The sequence below is a fragment of the Sapajus apella genome, unplaced genomic scaffold (genome assembly GCF_009761245.1).
Source record: "Sapajus apella isolate SASKATOON/1434 unplaced genomic scaffold, GSC_monkey_1.0 scaffold55, whole genome shotgun sequence".
Lineage (NCBI taxonomy): Eukaryota > Metazoa > Chordata > Mammalia > Primates > Cebidae > Sapajus > Sapajus apella.
In genome coordinates, this window is record NW_022436995.1 from 8,050,635 (window position 1) to 8,069,911 (window position 19,277).

Consider the following 19,277-nt stretch of genomic DNA (forward strand, 5'->3'; position numbering starts at 1 on the left):
TTATAGGGGCATACCACCATACCCGGTGAATTTTTGTATTTTTAGTAGAGACAGGGTTTCACCGTGTTGGCCAGGCTGGTCTTAAATTCCTGACTCAAGTGATCTACCCGCCTTGGCCTCCCAAAGTGCTGGGATGACAGGTGTGAGCCACCGCGCCTGGACCCAAGGCTGTTTTCTAAGGCAGCCTCCAGCTCCCATCTTCCCCACACTTGTGAAATCACAGGCAGGCGAAATGGTGACAGGAAGTCAGCTGCCAGCTCTCTCTTCATGCTCCTGAGGGTCCGGCTTTTAGACTTTGCCACTGTTCCTGGTTGCAGTAAGCTGGTCCTAAGCTAAAAGGGCATGGGGGTCTCCGTGCCGCTTGGTTTGGTGTTTTGGTCCTCAGATGCATAGGTTGGAAATTAGTACCCTGGGTGCTGGGACACAGCTGGCGCGGACTCACAGAGACCTCACCCTATAGCACAAGAGACTCGGGTACAGTGTTTCTGGGACACAAGGCTAATTCAGCATTGAGGCGGTGAGGGAGTGCTTCATAGCCACGTGAGTTGGACCTTAAAGGTGGAGTCCCTGCTGAGGAGGGGGGTGGGCAGTCCAGGCAGATGACCCAGGCAGGGCTGAGATGTGGCAGATGAGGAACATGGAATCCGGAGTGTGGAATCTCCTAGAGTAAGAACTGCCTTCCGCAGTGAGGTGGGCCGGGTGGAAGCCAGTCCCTTTCTGTTCTGACCTTTGCCTTGCAGCGGTGGTGCTGTTGGCCTTTGCCAGTTCCTTGCTTTCCATTTATAGGAGAAAGTTAATTTCCCCCTCTTGCCTCCCCACCTCTTCCTTTACCGGATTTGAATCTCTAGCACATGTTTTTAATAGGCATCCCTTAATCCAAGTGTTGCCTTCTGGGTTTTATTCTGTTTTCTTTTTCTTAAACAAAATGGAACGTCTGTGCCAGCTTGGAACAGGACTGAAAACTGAGGCCAGCCAATGCGTTACGCTGGCAGGGGGCCAGCCGTGGATTAAGTGCCCCATGCCACTCGAGAAGTCTGGCCGACACCACACTGGTGGGGGCGGGGGACAACGGCTGAGGCTGGAGGTTTCTGCATCTCTAATACTTCTGCTCTGGGAAGAGAGATCAGCACAGACTCAGGAGTCTGGCCGGGAGCAGGGCTGTTTGAAGGGAAGGCCTTGGGCAGGTGCCATCGTCTCCCACCCCAGGTGTGCGGAATGCTCAGCCTGGAGGTGAAACTACTCTCCACTGGGGTGTGTCACCTTACCCCCAGTAGTCATTCTCCCAGAGGCGCTTCTGTATTTTTGGTGAAATGCAAAAATTCTGTAAATGTAAAAATTCTGTAAAAATGTAAAAAGCAATCCTGTAGGCCGGGCACAGTGGCTCACACCTGTAATCCTAGCACTTTGGGAGGCCGAGGTGGGTGGATCACCTGAGGTCAGGAGTTCGAGACCAGCCTGGCCATCATGGTGAAACCCCATCTTATAAAATAAAAAATAAAAAAGCAATTCTGTAGAATTGCTTCTGATTTGTTGGTAAACCCTTGGAACCAGATCTTATTTGCTTAATCAATTGCTTGATTGGTGCAGGGAGAGGTTGCCACTTCCCCCTGAGAAACTTTCTTTTTTTTTTTTTTTTTGAGATGGAGTCTCCCCAGGCTGGAGTGCAGTGTCATGATCTCTGGTCACTGCAACCTCCGCTTCCAGAGTTCCAGCGATTCTCCTGCCCCAGCCTCCTGAGTAGCTGGGACTATGGGCACATGCCACCATGCCCACTAATTTTTTTCATATTTTTTAGTAGAGACGGGGTTTTACTGTATTGGCCAGGCAGGTCTCAAACTCCTGACCTCATGGTCCACCCGCCTCAGCCTCCAAACTGCTGGGATTACAGGTGTGACCCACCATGCCCAGCCTGAGATAGATTCCTTTCAAAATTTAGTGCCAGGACAAGCTTTGTTTCCCCCAAAGAGCCAGTAAGCATTGCCCATCCAGCAACCCGAGCCACATATCATATCATGTTCCCTTTTTGCCTTGTCTACTAGGAAGCTCAGAGCCAAGTTGTATGCTTTTGCAGTAGCTATAACCTCCATTTATAGCTGCCTTCATTCCAGAGTCCTTTTGGCTTCTCTGGTACTAACCAGGGTAAGGATAAGTCCTTTGGGAAAGAAATGAGGGCATATATAGTGTTTTTTATTATTGTTGTTATTGTTTTTTAAAGAAAAATGTGCCATTGAAGGCAGAACCCAGAGGTGGTGACCATGCTTTCCGACCTGCCTCTCCTCTTGCACAAGTTCCGGGAGGAAGCAGCTGAGGCATGATGGGTGGGAGGGACCTAGAAAGGAGGGAGAGGCACAGCTGGCTTTTAGTTGTTTGCAGAGAATAGAAAGTGCATGGCTGGGATGCTGACCTGCCTCAGTCCCACTTCTGAACACAGGGCAGCTTGTCCAAACAGCCCTCTCTGAAATGGCAGCCTGCAGGCTTTGCCGCTGGCCTGATTTCACTGCTCCTTCAAACTAGCATCTTCCTAGTGACGTGCCAGGCTCCTGGTATCCGGGGTTTCCCACAACACTGTCCCGTGTGTGTCTGGGAGTTGCAGGGCTGTTTGGATAAGGGCCCAGATCTGCTTGGGAGGGCCTCTCGGCCTAGGACCCCAAGCCCGCCTCGATTCTGAGGGTCCTTGAAGCCCACCCTTCCCCAGAGCATGGTTCCAGCACCACGCCACACAATGGGTGGCCTGCTGGCTTTTTCTTTCTTTGAATGTGGTCTGGGTTGCTGTTCCTGGGAGCCTAGCTCTTTCTCTTCTGCCTGGACTAAACCCAGAGAATGCTGGGCAGGGCTTTATGATTTTGGGGTGAGGACCGTGTTCTGTTCTCCACATTGCTGAGCCAGCCAGGGCCGGCCAAAGCTCTATGTTCAAACTGACCCGTGGTGGAACAGTGACCTAGGTGGTCAGCTTGATTGCCTTCGTTGTTGTTGTTTTTGAGATGGAGTCTTGCTCTGTCGCCCAGACTGGAGTGCAGTGGTGCGATCTCGGCTCACTGCAACCGGCTTCCAGCAATTCTGCTTCAGCCTCCCGAGTAGCTGGAACTACAGGCATGCACCACCACCCCACTGAGCTAATTTTTGTATTTTTTAGTAGGGACAGGGTTTTACCATATTGGTCAGGCTGGTCTCAAACTCCTGACCTCATGATCCGTCTGTCTCTGCCTCCTGAAGTGCTGGGATTACAGGCGTGAGCCACTGCGCCCGGCTGCCTTACTGTCCTCTAGTGCACCGCAGTCATTGTATGGACTAGAAAACTGAGGTTACAGAAGGAGGTCACGTCGCCATGGTCACACAGGATCAGCAGAGCCCGCACTGGGGCAGCGGTGGCCAGCAGCACTGATATACTGCCTGACCACTCTGAATGCTTGGATTGCACTTGGAGGATTTTTTTTAAGTTTCCAAAGCAACATAGCTCACATTTTAGTGACCACATTGTTTAGAATGTAGCTTATCTCATTGGAATGTTGAAGCATCAAGCAAAGCCGGTGCTGGATGTGGCTGACGTGGCTCAGCCTCAACTTAGGAGCCAGGGCACAAGCCACAGCTGCTCCTGGCCCTGTTATTCCTCCCTTCTGCATTAAGTATCTTGGATGCCTTCATCCTTATCTTCCTTTGCTCCCCCCCAGGAAGAGCGGAAAGGGGCAAGAATGCTTTGCCACTCCATCTTGTTGGTGATGAGGATAGGACCGGGCTGTGTTCACGTTCAGAGTTGGGTTATTATCATTGTTAAAACCATGTGCTGAGTGCTTGGTGTGCGCCCTGCACTTCCCGTAAGTTGGCTCTGTCCAGAAACAGCACGGAGAGGAAAGAGGATGAGATCCAGAGAGAGTAGCTGGTTTGCTTGCAGCCACACATCTCGTCTGTGCCTGAGCCAAGACTGACCTCCAGTCCGTCTGGAGGATGGCTTTAAAGCCTCTGCCCCACGATCCAGTTAATATCTAGGGCAGTGGTTTTCAACTGGAGGTCCTTTTGCCCCCAGAAGACATCTGGCAAGATCCGCAGCCTTTTTTTATTGCCGCAACTTGAGGGGGTGATATGGATGTATACAGTAGGGACTAGAATGCAGCCAAACACCCTGCAACGTACAGACCCGCCCACCCACCCAACAAAGAGTTACCTGGCCCCAAATGTCAGTAGTGCTGAAGTTGAAAAACCTGACCCAGGGCATCCCAACCCTCCAGCTCACACTTGCTGGGTGTGTGTGGAGTGCAGGGTGTTACTGGCCTGCCCCTTTGCTGTGCACGGTAGTGCTCTACTTGCTCTTAGAAGGGATCATATGCCTAGACCCCCAAAGGGGATCAGGGCACTCTGTCTAGCAGGGGCAACCAGGCCCCTTCCTGTGGGCAGAACGGCTTTTGACTTTTCTCTCCTGGGCTCCACACACCTTCAGTAGGTCTGATGAGCAGAGGTCCCTGGTGGGCTCTCTCCTAGACATTGCCTGGCACCCAGTGAGCAAGGCTCTCAGGCCAGGGCTGAGATGTGGGCATGGCGAGTCTCTCCTGCTCCTCCCACATCAGAGCCCCACGCTGAAGGTTAAAGAGAGTGAGGAGAGATGTCACCCTGGGCTCTAGGACCCCGTGGTCGAGTTGGACAGTCAGGATGCTCACACAGAGGTGCACCCTCAGTAACGGGGTGGCCCCAGGTATGTTTAAGAGCCAGAGGGACTTCAGAGCCAGGCTGAAGGTTTGAGATGGAAGAGTATGAATGAGCAGGGGTGACTCCCTGATTCTTCAGCACATGGATGGGATTCAGGTAGGCATCAGGCAGAGTATTGGGCCCGGGGCTCACGCCCGGCAGTCAGTGCAGCACAGAGAAGCAGTTGGAAATGGCTGGCATGGGGCACAAGGCAGTCCTGGTCCAGAGGCTGTGGCATCGGTGTGGGTGGGAATTGCAAGGGCATAGTGCCACGGCTGCTGGGGCAAGAGGAGGGCGAGGAGGCCCCAGGAAATGGAAGGCTGGGAAGTGTCCAGTGTGAGGAAAAGCCACCATTTACTCTTCTGAGAAAAGGCAGCAGCCCCTTTCATGGTGGCAGTTTTGCTTTGAGGAGCTCCTGATGGAGGCTGCACAGACATCTGGGACCCATGCCAACCTTCTCCAGCTGCTCTTGTGTCCAACCACCCCAGCAGCCAGCATCTAGGTAAATGTGGAAAACAGTTTCTGTGATAACAGACGTGGCCCCGGGCTCAGTCTGCAGACGATGCCTGGTGTGTCCACTGCGCTGATGCGGTGTGCCTTTGGGAACCCACTCAGCTGCTGTAGGCTTGGAAGCTGCGGCTCCGCAGGCCTGGAGTTTGCCCCTAAGGCTGTGCAGAGCCAAAGCCTGAAAGCCCTTTTAGGGGCAAGGATTAATGTGGGTTACTCTGGGGATCTTGCAAGAGAGGCTGGGAGGTGACCGTGCAGAAGCTGTGGCCTGCCCCACGGTGAGTGTACTGGGTGGTCCCCTGGTCCTCTTCCGGTTTGACCTAGCCCCTCCTTGAAGACTCCCTCCATCCAGTCAAGGCCAAGCAGGCGGGGCAGGACCTCTGTGAGCTAAAAAAAAAAAAAAAAAAAAGAAATCAATAGCCCTTTACACTCATACCATGGCAAGCCTGACGCAGTCTCCTCCAGACACCTTGTTCTGGTGTGTCCTGCCAGTTTTATACAATAAAAGGCATGGGGTAGGGGAGATTATTAATACCCTCTGAAATGCAGGGAAATGGTTTTCCAGAGCCTCCATGGGACCCCATCGAGGGAGCATGGGGCCTGGGGCACCCACTGACCCGGTAGCCTACTCTGTGTGCGCAGACCTGCAGCCGGTCACCTACTGCGAGCCAGCCTTCTGGTGCTCCATCTCCTACTACGAGCTGAACCAGCGCGTCGGGGAGACGTTCCACGCCTCGCAGCCATCCATGACTGTGGACGGCTTCACCGACCCCTCCAACTCAGAGCGCTTCTGCCTAGGGCTGCTCTCTAACGTCAACAGGAACGCAGCGGTGGAGCTGACGCGGAGGCACATCGGTATGGGGTGGCTGCATCCCCTGCCCTCCCCATCCTGTCCCCACTGCTCTATCCCCCACCAGTCCTAGGCCCCAACACACCCTCTGCACGGAACCCATCCTTAGCTGTGCTCTGCCTCCTGCTGGGAATGGGGGAAGACTCGCTGCCTCAGCAAGGCCCCCATATTCTCTGTTGCCCTGTTTAGGGGCCAGATGGGTAGTGTTCAGGCCAGTTGATCATTCCCACTCAAAGATACAATCTCAGAAAATCTGGAGGCCACAGAGGAAAGTACTTCACTTAAGGGATCCAGAAAGGAGCGTCTATGAGAAAGGCAACATATGAAATCTGTGTTTTTTGGTGGGGAGCCACAGTCTCTCTATTCCCCCAGGCTGGAGTGCAGTGGCATGAGCTCGACTCACTGCAACCTCCGCCTCCTGAGTTCAAGCGATTCTCCTACCTCAGCATCCTGAGTAGCTGGGATTACAGGCACCCACCACCACGCCCTGCTTATTTTTGTATTTTTAGTAGAGACAGGGTTTCACCATGTTGGCCAGGATGGTCTCGATCTCTTGACCTTGTGATCCGCCCACCTCTACCTCCCAAAGTGCTGGGATTACAGGAGTGAGCCACTGCGCCCGGCCAGTTCTGGCAGTTTTATAAGCATAAAAGGTATGCAACCGCTGCCTCTCGGGTTCAAGCAATTCTTCTGTCTCAGCCTCCCGAGTAGCTGAGACTACAGGCATGCACCACCATTTTTTGTATTTTTAGTAGAGATGGGGTTTCATCATATTGGCCAGGCTGGTCTCAAACTCCTGACCTCTTGATCCACCTGCCTCAGCCTCTCAAAGTGCTGGGATTACAGGCACGAGCAACCGTACCTGGCCATAAATATATTTTTTTAAGTTACTGAAATGAAACAAACATTTTAGTCTGGGTCTTCACATCCTTGCCTCTGCCTCCTGCTCTTACTGACTTGACAGTTGTGGACAGGCAGCAGTCACCCCTCCTGAGGACGCTGTGACACCAGCACCCTGCAGAACTAAAGCCAGAGAAAATGAGGAGTGGTTGAGGGAATAGGAGGCAGGGCAGGGGATATCCAGGGATGCATGGATCAGCTGCCTGGTGTTCATCCCACCTCATGCTGGGCCTATAACATCTGGCTCCGCGTTCTGGCCTCTGAGCTGCTTCCCCAGGAATGGAACAGAGATTTTCCTATGCAGGATAAGGGACCATCCCTGTCCGAGCAAAGAGCTCACTGTCAGAGTTTACGTAACTGTTTGAGCTGCAGAGCCAATTTAAAAATAATTTCTGTCCATCTGGAGTGGATTTAAGAGATGAAAGAAAAGTAAATGGTATAAACCTCTGGAATGTTTTAGAAAAATGCATTGACGGAAGAAAAAATATGGGGGTAGTGTTAAACCGTCCCTGCAATAAAGGGCTCCTTGGGGCGTCTGTTTCATCAGATGAAGCCCAGCAGGTGTACTGAATGAATCTCTGAATCTTAGAGTGTGAAGAGACCAAACAGTAGTAGGTGGTGGGGTGGCAGCAGCAGCAGGAGAAGCCGACACTTACAGGAGCTTACTGCGTGTTTCACAGTAATCCTACAAGGGTAGGGATTATCATCATTCCCTTTTTTATTTTTATTATTTGAGTTAGGGTCTCACTTCGTCTCCCAGGCTGGAGTGCAGTGGCGTGATCAGAGCTCACTGCCGTCTTGAACCCCTGGACTCAAGCAATCTGCCTGCCTCAGCCTCCCAAGCAGCCAGGACTACAGGCATATGGCACGATGCCCAGCTAACTTTTAAAAAATATTTTTGTAGAGATGAAGTCTCACGCTGTTGCTCAGGCTGGCCTTGAACTCCTGGCCCCAAGTGGTCCTCCCACCTTGCCCTCCTAAAGCTCTGGGATTACAGGTGTGAGACACTGCGCCCAGCCCCCATCCCTATTGTAGAGACAAACAAAGGCTCAGAGGGTGAATAATTTGACTGAGGCTTATGCCTACTCAGTGGCAAAGGCTGTCATTGAGACCTATCCCATGTGCTTTTCTTGTCATCTGCCTCCCGTGGCTTCAGGAATCCAGCATTGCCCATGATTTCCCCTACTTTAGGCCTGGGCTTTGGGGCCCGTTTGCCTGGGGAGGCTGTCAGTCACTGGGAGCAGCCCTGCCTCCTCTGCAAGCCTCAGGTGGCCCCCGGGCCATTGTGTGTGAGCAAAGTCACCCTGTCCAGTCTAACCTGAATCTCTGTAGGAAGAGGCGTGCGGCTCTACTACATCGGAGGGGAGGTCTTCGCAGAGTGCCTCAGTGACAGTGCTATCTTTGTCCAGTCTCCCAACTGTAACCAGCGTTATGGCTGGCACCCAGCCACCGTCTGCAAGATCCCACCAGGTAAGGCAGCCACACAGGCACCCCTGCCCTGAGGTCCCTCTCTGAGCGCATGCCTGGGATGCTGGAGAGTCCGTCTTTCTCACCTTTTCTGCTCAGTGTTGATGGCGTTGTCAATCTGATGGTGATTCAATTGGGTTTTTTCTGTGCCCACAGATCTAACTGTGCTTTCCCTGAACCTCCAGGGAGCAGATGTAGCATCTGATGGGTCTGCCTTTAACCTGTGGGTACCTGCCCATTGCAGGTACCTGTGAGTGGATACACAGGCAACATGGCTTCCTTTCTTCACTCCCGCATTGCACAGACAGACAGTGTGCAGGGCTTCGTGCCAGGTGCTGTAGGGGATGAAGAGGTAGATGGGGCCCTGCTCTGTCCCTGCAGACCTTACAAACCTGCAGAGCACGTAAGACAAAGACACTGAAGAGTTCAGTATAAGGGAGGGGTGCTAAGCACCAGCCCAGTAGCCCAGGTAGAGAGAAGGCCCATTTAGCTGTTGTGATGGATCAGGGATGTCTTCATGGTGGAGAAGCATCCTGACCTTGAAGGATAGGTAGGCATTAGGCACAGGAAGGGCATTCTAGACAGGGAAACAGCCCAGGCAAAGGCCCCGAGGTAATGGAGGGCAGGGCATGGCTGGGCGGCACTCTGGCTGGAGGAGGGCCACGTATGAGACAGTCAGGGGAAAATGTTTGAAAAGCACAACAGCAGGAGGCCATGGAGGGACACAAGAGTCTGACTCTAGGGAACTCCTGAGGGTTTTCTGAGTGAGCCTGAAAAATCCCACCTGTACCCCAAGAAGATGTGTCGGGCTGCACCCCTGACAGTGGTTTCGACAGGGCCACACCTGGACAGAGAGATCAGGCAGGCAGCTGATCCCATCTAAGGCTTCTTTCCTTAGGAAACCAAGGCAGAAAGCCCCAGCCAAAGCCCACTTCTCACAGGGGATGCAGCCACTGGGCAGGCAGCCCACAGAACGTGGCCTGTGACATGTGCCACATGCCCTTTCCTGCCCACTGAGAAGCAGATGGTGGGGGGAAGTGGTGGGCTACGGACAAGGGAAACTTTAGAATGCAGAGTCTGAAATGGTAACAGCACAGCGGGTTTCCAGAGCACTCTGGGGTTGCATTTACAGAGTACATTCTGATCTTTGACCTCGTCTAGTCCTCTCCAGTTATTCTCTGGCTCTGTAAGTCGGGAGACACTTTGAGGAGACAAGTTCAGAGTGTTTCAGCCACCTGCCCAAGGACACACAGCTAGTAAGCGGCCAAGCCCGGATGGGGCCTCGGATGAGAACTGATGGACTCTCAAGTCTGGTCCTCTTCTGCTTCTTGGCTCTGTTGGGGATCAGGGCCCAGGTTCAGCCCTGCTCCATCACCCTTGTCCTTGGAGAGAATGAGAAGAGGAAGCTCAGTGACGCTCTTGGCCTTCTGCCTCCTCCCTTCCCCGGCCCCACCCCCATCTTTTGGGTGAGGGCTGAATTGGCTCTGGTGTTGTTTGTCAGCTCATAGAATGTCAGAGCTGGAAGGACCTCTGAGGCCAGCCCCTCATTATACAGAGACACAGGGTCCCCAAGAGAATGTGACCAGCTCAGAGTCATACAGCAAGAATAGGAGACTGCTGTTGGCTCATTCATAAGCGTCACCCCAGCTCACCTTTTGGCTATTTCTGGCACGTGCTTTTGTCTTTATTTTTCGGGTTCATGCATTCCTGGCACTCAGGCAGTATGACTTCAAATGACATTTATTTTAAACTTTGTGACTGTCTTTAGTTTTACTGTCTGGAGAATTAGATGCACACCTTCACTCAGCTGTGAATGTCACCTTCATCCAGCCTGGTGCCAGAGGCCAAAATGTGGCCCAGATCGCACCCTCCCTCCTAGCCCCAGCACCAGGTGTATTCATCAGAGGAGCCCTGGTGGAAGGTGCCCTGGGCCCTCTGCCGAGCTTCCCATGGGACGGCAGGCCCAGTAGCCTTTCGGCCAGCCTGTCTCTGCCGCCACTGCTTGCTGTGGAATGACCAGAGCTCCTGTTCCTAGGTGGGCGACCAGACCCCACACAGCATGGGCACCCTGGCCCAGGTCCCTTGTCTCTCTGTCCCCTGGCCCCCTTGCCCAGGGCAAGGCCCCCCTCTCCACACCATCTCCCTATTCTCAGAGTCCCACTTGGAAAATTCTGTCTGCTCTGGGAGTCGGAACTTATGGGTCAGCCTTCCATCTCCCCTTGCAGATATGTCAGCTATGCACCTCCTGGTGAGGAGGTGCGTTCAAGGGGAAGGACCAAGTCGGCCTGTCCCTCGCGTACTAGCGTGGAGTGCATGGGAAATACATCATGCACCATGTGTCCCCGGAGCTGTATCAGTCAGGCTGGTCTGGGGGGTCCAGGGCTTGCTTTATCCAGGACAGGAGCAACGGACCTGGCCCCTTCTACCCCCACAGTCCTGTTTCTTTGTTGTTGGCAGGATGCAACCTGAAGATCTTCAACAACCAGGAGTTTGCTGCCCTCCTGGCCCAGTCCGTCAACCAGGGCTTCGAGGCTGTCTACCAGTTGACTCGAATGTGCACCATCCGCATGAGCTTCGTCAAAGGCTGGGGAGCAGAGTACAGGTCAGTTACAGGTGCTGCTAACATCAGGGGACCTAACTCCAGGTGACTCAGGACGGCAGAGCAGCCAGGGGCTCCTCAGAGGTGAGCTAGGCCATCCCTGGCGCCCAGAGCAGAGACCGAAGATCAGAGAGAGGTCATGGCCTGGCAGGCAGGAGGGGCTGGGCCAGCAGCGCAGGAGGAGGGATTGCAGAGCGATGCTTGATGGAACCGAACAGCTGCAGACACTGTAAACACACGCTCTGTCTTACCTTCGTCCCAGCCCTGGGTGGGGACGCCGGCATCATCCCCCTATACAGATGAGAGCTAAGGCCCAGGGAGGAAGCGTGACTTGCCTGAAGTCACACGGGTAGAAGAGCTGTGTCTAAAACTCTGCCCTCGTGGCCTCTTCCTTATTCTTCGTTTGGACTGATGTTTTATTTTAGAATGACCCTCTTCAGGAAGTTAGGTCTTCAGCTCATTGTTTCTTTTCTCCTCTGTGGTTCCATTTCTGACTCAGGGCCCCTGGTGATGCTGAGGGGCCCAGGATGTTAAAACTGAGAGGCAGGGAAGGGAAGAGATTTGGGTAGTGATAAGGGAACAAAATTTCCTTGCTGAGAAATGACTTTAGAATTCTAGATGCTAGCTTCTTTTCTTCTTTTCTGAGATGGAGTCTCAGTCTGCCACCCAAGCTGAAGTACATGGGCCATCTCGGCTCACTACAATCTCTGCCTCTGGGACTCAAGGTTGATTCTCCTGCCTCAGCCTCCCGAGTAGTTGGGATTACAGGAGCACACCACCACATCCGGCTAATTTTTTGTATTTTAGTAGAGAGGGGGTTTCACCGTGTTGCCCAGGGTGGTCTCAGACTCCTGAGCTCAGGAGATCCGCCTGCCTCAGCCTCCCAAAGTGATGGGATGGCAGGCGTGAGCCCCCGTGCCCAGCCCTAGATTCTGGTTTAAACATGGCCCTGACAGAGTTCAGGTCTACCTGGTCTGCTTGGTTGAATCTCTCAGGCCATTCTGCTTTGGGTTTAGAGAATCCCATCCCTTTTCTTTCCACTCATGGACAGGAGTTTGCTGAGAGGCCGGGTTGTGTGCCCCCACCTTCTGCTCCACACTCCCCCCTGCCAGCCGCCAGCCAGCTCCCGTGGTAGACGCAGAGGTGCCCACACATCAGCTGGAGCCAGCGCCTTGCAAGCTATTCTCCCCTTCTCTTCATTTTTCCAGATGTTTGGAATCCATTTTGTTTTGCAGTCATGCTGCACCCATGCCAAACCCATTTCAGTATTGGCCTCGGGCCACCGTTTGTAATGAAATCCAGATGAGCATGACTTATGGAAAGTCAGATTCTCATTAGAGGGTGTCGTCCTGCAAAATCCTCCTCTTCCACTTACCGTATTTTAGCTGCTGTTCTTCTGTGTCCGCTCCAGGGTGTCAGGGAACATAGCCCCTTGCTCTCTGGGGTGTCTCTGAAATCCAGGAGTGACGAATTGAGCAATCAAAGTGGTCAGACCTCAGAAGAACTTACAACCATGTTATGGCCTGAAGAGATTAGCCCAGGTCCAAAGGTCCAGCTGGAGAAATGTTTTAAGCAACCTTTTAGCCCTGGCTTAGATCATTTAGGGAATGGGAGTGAAAGGTTAGGAAATTAATCTTTTTTTTAGTGGCGAAGGGACATCTTTAAAGATGGACTGCAGTGGAAAAGAGCAAGGGGACATCCATTTGCTCTTCTTACACCAGGCTGTAGTCCGGAGGGCCACACTCAGGTACCCTCGCTCATGCAGATTCCCCAGGATCTGCAGGCCCATTTCTGAACCTCCCCTCTGCACAGGCAAAGCATAGGCCAAGCAAGGAGGGTAGTGCCCTCCAGACAGCATCCCTGTTCCTGGTGTGGCATCGCAGTGCTCTAAGTGCTAGGAAGAGGTTCTTAGGTGGGGGAGCCTTTCCCAGGGGACACTGTATCACCACGCGGGATGTCCTGCCAGCACACCCAGTCCTCTGTGGCCCACCGCGTCACCGCTGCCTGGCAGCACTGCACAGCAGCCCGACAGGCGGGCACGGCCCCTTCCCAGAACAGCCTTGTCGTCCTCCTGCCTCTTGGGCCAAGCAGAGTAAGATTTTAGCCCTTCTCTCTGTGAGGTGGCCAAAAGCAGGGCCCAAGGCCCACACCTCTCACCTCCAGCTGGCACCAGTGACTCCAGCCTCAGCAGATAGCCTTTGCTCAGTGGAGGCCTTTGGGAGCCTGCCTGCAAGCTGCGTCATCAACAAGCCTGAATTTAGACAAAGTGCTTTGGGGAAAAGAAACGTGTGGTGTGCCTTGGTTTTTTCCAGTAATTGTTCCATGGCTCGCTCTGCTTGTAAGATTTTCCAAAATAAGGCTGTAGATGAGAATTATATCAGCACATTGGGAACCGAAGGCATGTGGACACTGTTGGCACTATGTAAAAAACACCCCTCAATCAGACACACACACGTCATCACGGCCTGCTGGGGCTGGGCCTGGATTTGGAGATAGGGGAGTGGCATGAGCCCATGTGGTACAGATGGAAGCCAGGGAGCCCTCTGCTCAGGTTGGAGGTCTCCTTTATTAGGGGACCTGTTACAGTAACTGGGGGGCCTCCGGGGTACCCTGCAATTAACTTTGTTTTTGATATGGAGTCTCGCTCTGTCGCCCAGGCTAGAGTGCAGTGGCACAATCTTGGCTCCCTGCAACCTCTGCCTCCCGGGTTCAAGCAATTCTCCTGCCTCAGCCTCCTGGGTACCTGGGATTACAGGTGCACACCACCATGCCCAGCTAATTTTTGTAGTTTTAGTAGAGATGGGGTTTCACCATGTTAGGCTGGTCTTCAACTCCTGACCTTGTGATCTGCCTGCCTTGGCCTCCCAAAGTCCTGGGATTACAGGCATGAGCCACTGCGCCTGGCCTGCAATTTTTACGCATTTAACTCTTTGCAATTGACTTTACATGTTTAACTCTTTGAAGTCAGTTTCCTTCCCCCTCAAGAGAACTTAATTTACCCAAAGTCCCCCCTAGGTGGAGGAGTTTGGCCTGGTAGTTTCAGAAGTTATTGGTAACGCTTCTAGGACAGCATCTAACAAGGTACGATCTCTCTCTGGCTTTGGGAAGACAACTGTCACCAAAGCAGAAGTAGTTTTCTGACTTGTGTAGCCTTCTGGAGATTAAGTCCCCCACCCACCCCTTTCCCTATTTCTTACAGGAGACAGACTGTGACCAGTACCCCTTGCTGGATCGAGCTGCACCTGAATGGGCCTTTGCAGTGGCTTGACAAGGTCCTCACCCAGATGGGCTCCCCAAGCATCCGCTGTTCCAGTGTGTCTTAAGAGACATTGAGTATGGTAGGGGAGGGCGGGCTTGGGGAAAAGGTCATGCAGGAAGTCGAGAGAACTGAAACTCTACTCAATCCATTGTTGTCAAGGAAGAAGAAATCTTTCTCCCTCAATTGAAGGGGTGCACTCACCTGTTTTCTGAAACACACGAGCAAACCCAGAGTTGGATGTTATGAACAGCTGTGTCTGCCAAACACATTTGCCCTTTGGCCCCACTTCGAAGGGCAAGAAACGGCTTCTGCTCTGGTGGCTTAAGTGAGCAGAACAGGTAGTATTACACCACCAGCCCCCTCCCCGCAGACTCCTTTTTTGGTTGACAGCTTTCTGGGATGTCACAGTCCAACCAGAAACGCCCTTCTGTCTAGGACTGCAGTGTAGAGTTCACCTTGGAAGGGCATTCTAGGTAGAAAGAGCCCCCCCGCAGGGCCATGCGGACCTCATGCCCAGCTCTCTGATGCTTGTGACAATGCCTCTTCCAATGAACATTCCCAGCCTAACCCCACCGCTCCAGCACACCCTGCCCCTCGTGAGCTGGATGGACCTGGATGGACCTGGGGTGGGGAAAGGAGCTTGTCTCCCTCCCTCCCCTCTCAGAACATACTGACTAGAAGGCGTGTGTTCCGCAGAACCTGCCCACAGGACAGCAGGAAACATTGGTGAGCGCCACGGCTTTAAAAACTCTTAGGTTTTTCCTTTTTCACTTTGAAAAGTTGGAAGCATCTGCTGAGTCCCAGTGCATATGCAATGTATAGTGTCTATTATCACATTAATCTCAAAGAGATTCAAATGATGGTAAGTGTTCTCATGAAATAGGAGGTCCTTGTCGTGGGATGGCATTTGGTCGCAGGCCCCACCACGCTGGGCGTGCGTCACCAGTCAGAGCTTGCTCCGGATTCTGATGCAAATGGCTATATTGGTGGATGTAGTCAGTTGCATTAATTAAATCAACTTTATCATATGCTCTTTTCAATGTTTGGTTTATACATCTTCTTTAAAAATCCTGGCCTGGCACATTGACTGGGAAACCTGAGTTAGACCCAGCAACTGCTTCTCTCCCTTCTCTCTTCTAAGGTGAAGCTTTTCCAGGTTTTGTTGAAGAGACGCCTGCTACCACTTCTGGAAGCGGAAATTTACAGAAGCACATTCACCAGAAGGGAAACATCTCAGGCCAACATAGGCAGCTGAAAAGAGCTATCGTCAAAATATTTTTACACCTTTGAAAATTGCAGGCTTGGTACAAAGAGGCCTGTCATCTTCCCCCTGGGATATAAGATGATCTTGCTCCCAGTAGAGGACTGTCAGTGACAACTGTAGCAGTTATATTGTGTAATAAGTACTGCTCCCAGTGGCAGTTAGGGAGAAAACTTAGTCAAAATTACTTCAACTGGAAAAAAGAGCCCTCTTCTTTTCCCAGCCTTTTGCAAAATACGACAGACAGAACTGCCACCTTCAATTGGTACTTTATTCTTTGCTGCTCTTTTTGTGTATAAAATGACCTATCCCACATTTTTGCATGGCTATATAGCAGGAAAAATCAAGGGATTTCCTATGGAAGTCCTGCTTTATTCCAGGTGAAGGGAAGGAAGTGTGTATAATTTTGGCAGGTTGTAAACCTCAAATGTGATGAGATTTCTGACGTTGGAGGAAGATGGACCGGCTTCCCGGTGCCCCACCTGCAGGATCCTGTGCCTCTGAAGCTCTAGCCACAAGGTTTCCAGTTAGTTAGGAGATCTGCTCCCCAAGCCTCCTGAGGACACAGGAAGAGACCGAAGGAGCACCTTGACAGACTCAAGTCTCCTTGAAGGAGTACTGACCCAGAACTCGGACAACACAGAACCCTTCACTTCCTCTCAGAGGGCCAAATTCTGCAAGTCTGAAGCATTTGCCTGGTGTGAAATCATCTGCGGCCTATTTCTTGCACAGGAAGTCCCTGGAACCTCCTGTACATGTTTCATGCTCCCAGCCAGCTCTGAGACCCAGGACACAAATATTCCATTTGCTAGAGCAGTCACGGTCCCCCCTCCTAAAAGCCATGGGCAGCAGTTTCTGAGGGCCTGCATTCACCTGCTGCGCCATCCTGTGAGGGCTTCTGTGGCACACAGCTCTCCAAGTGCCTAGGAACAAGCTTCAGCCGCAGCCTGATTCTGGTGATCCAGTGCAAGTCCTGTCTGATTCCAGGTAAAGGGGGAAAAAAGCCTATACTTTGTTATAAACTTCGAATGTGATGAAATGACATGTTTGGCTGCATTTGGATGGTGTCTTAGAACCCTCATGCTTGGCTACTTGTAGGAGCATGAAATTTTGAGTTTTGCATGTTTCCAAAGGCTACTTCCTTAGCCCTTTATAGACTAGACCACCAGAGGAGGATATGTGAGACTGTAGGCAGAGCCACGTGTGGCATCACTGAAAATAAATTTGATCATACCTAAGAGGTTAGGAAATTGTGCCATTTCCACCATACAGTGCTACATAGGCACTCTGGTATAACATTAGTGTCCTTCCTTGAAGCCACAAACTAGTTTTTTAAAATCCTGTTGTATGAATGGCATTTGTATATTAGACTTTTTTAAAGGACAGTTGAAAGGGGCAAGAAACCAGGGCAGTGCTAGAGGAGTGCTGGTGGTGGCTAGAGTGGTTTTAAGGGGCGTTCATCTAGGCAACACGATCGCATGTGTTGCCCCTGCCCTGGGCTCCCTGCCATGACATCTTCACCTTGTAGCTTGTGCTGACACTGACCTGAGTGTAGCTAGCAGTAGGACATGGATCCTTGTCTTTAGCCCCTTCCAAGGAGCCGATTTTTACTCCCTTTCCTCTCTCCTTCCCATGCGTGCATAGGTGGCTACCCCGCCGGTGTGGATTACAGGCCTGTGCTGGAACATCCTTAGCCGGCCACCTTCCTGGCAGGCTGTAGACCTGACATTTTGAGACAAGCCTAGAGTCAGGAACGGGGACTTTGACTCTTAGGGAGAGCACACATGAGAGCCAAGCTGCTGGCAGACATCTCTGTTGTCCTTATGTTATCTGTATTTTTTTAATGACCGTGGTGATTATTTTTTTTAAACCATTGTTAATATAGCGAAGTGAGCTATAGCACATGTCGTGTGCTTGCTTTCTTTTTTCTCCTTCTCCCCTTGGCTTCCTAGAGTTTGGACATATTCCAGGGGAAATGCTTTTACTCAGATGACAGGAAGGTTTGTAGTAGTGTGTGCATGTCATGCACGTATGTATGTGAGTAATCTGGGGAGGAAGCAAAGATCTGTTTCATTCTCAGCCTCAGGCTCCATGAGGGTCTCCACAGGGCCAGAGCTCAGGTTAGACCACTCTCTTTCGTCCTGACAGATGTAGGGAAAAGAATCTGCAGGCTGCTTGTGGGACTGTTCACCGAGGGGGATACCAGCAGCGAGAGGGCACACGTTTAGCCCTAGACCCTGTTTCTTACAGTGTGACTTGGCTAGAGTTGGGAGGTTCCCCAAAATATGTGTCCTCACTTTACCAGAACAAAACCTCAACACAGCAAAGTTGTACTTTGTGTGGCAAAAATGTTCCCTTGTAGGCCCCTTTCAGGTAACAGTCTTCACAGTGTATTTCCATCACCGTTTAAGGAGCATCAGCCACTTCTCAAGTAGGAAGGGGAAGCAGAAAAATGGATGCATGAGGACATGGATCCAAAATGAAGATGAAGCATCTCCCACGGGGAGGTGGTGAGGAGACCATGGACTAAAACAGGCAATTGTTCAAAAACACAGCTGTCATGCAAAAAGCAGCTTGCCTCTCATGTAAACTGGATTGAGAAATTCTCAGTGATTCTGTAATGGATTTTCTTCTTTTTTAATGCAGAAGTAATGTATACTCTAGTATGCTGGTGTTTTTATATTTATGTAATAATTTCTTAAAACCATTCAGACAGATAACTATTTAATTTTTTAAAGAAAGTTAGAAAGGTCTCTCTGCCCAAGGACAGTGGCTGGAAGAGCTGTGGCACAGCCAGTTCTGAAGGTTGGTGGAGGGTGTAATGGCTTTTTGGCTCAGCACCCAGAAACACCAAACCAGACTGGCTAAACAAGTGGCCACGTGTAAAAACAGGCAGCTGTGAGTCAAATCTGGGCCCTTCCACAAGGGTCCTCTGAACCAAGTCCCCTCCCTTGCTGGGGTTGAAAGCATTACCCAGAGAGATGGAGCCGTCTTTATCCAAGAAGCCTTCACTCACCTTCACTGCTGCTGTTGCAACTCGGCTGTTCTGGACTCTTACTTTGGTGTGTGTTGTTGAGGGATGGGGAATAGAGCATTGACTATGTTGATACCTTTACTATTCAGCCAGCCTGACCTTTCAATATCTTTGTAAAAAGCATGTATGTATTTATAGTGTTTTAGATTTTTCTAACTTTTTTATCTTAAAAGCAGAGCACCTGTTTTAAGCATCGTACCCCTATTGTTAAAGATTTGTGTCCTCTCGTCCCCTCTCTTCCTCTTGTTAAGTGCCCTTCTAATAAACTTCATGGAAAAGCTCCGTGCCAGGAGCTCAGTCTGATTCTTGCTGCTATCTGTGGGTGGAGAGGAGATTTTAAAGGGAGCCCAGAGGGGTCTCAGGGACTTCAGGGCTCAGGAGGACCAGAGGAAAATGTCTCAAAGCCCGGATGTACCTTAACCAACGATGTGCCAGGCCACATTCTGCTGTGGTCCTCATGTAATACTCAGCTGCCCTCATTCACTCACCAAGGGCAACATGCAGTACCAACAGGAGCTCCGGGGCCATCTGCAAAAAGGTCACAAGTTTCTCAGTGTTTCTCAACGGGTACATCTCACTGCCCCCCACACCTAAACACCATACATGTCCCATTGATGCTGTCTCTGCAGTGCCATTTTGCATTTTACTTCCTCTGTACTCCAGGCCTTTGGTAAATGACTGCCACCAACCCAACCTCAAGCCCTGTCACCTCTTGCTTCTGCT

At 51.6% G+C, this 19,277-nt stretch overlaps 1 protein-coding gene across 3 annotated transcripts in view; it reads left to right on the plus strand.

The window, feature by feature from the left end:
• Positions 1 to 18,854, plus strand: part of SMAD3 (SMAD family member 3) — a 138,090-nt gene extending 119,236 nt beyond the window's left edge. For all 3 annotated transcript variants that reach the window (XM_032244592.1, XM_032244591.1, XM_032244593.1), the window contains 4 exons: positions 5,827 to 6,039; positions 8,267 to 8,404; positions 10,859 to 11,003; positions 14,200 to 18,854. In XM_032244592.1, coding sequence (XP_032100483.1) covers positions 5,827 to 6,039; positions 8,267 to 8,404; positions 10,859 to 11,003; positions 14,200 to 14,323 — 620 coding nt within the window. In that variant the 3' untranslated portion in view covers positions 14,324 to 18,854. The remainder of the gene's footprint in view (positions 1 to 5,826; positions 6,040 to 8,266; positions 8,405 to 10,858; positions 11,004 to 14,199) is intronic.
• The last annotated feature ends 423 nt before the right edge of the window (positions 18,855 to 19,277 follow it).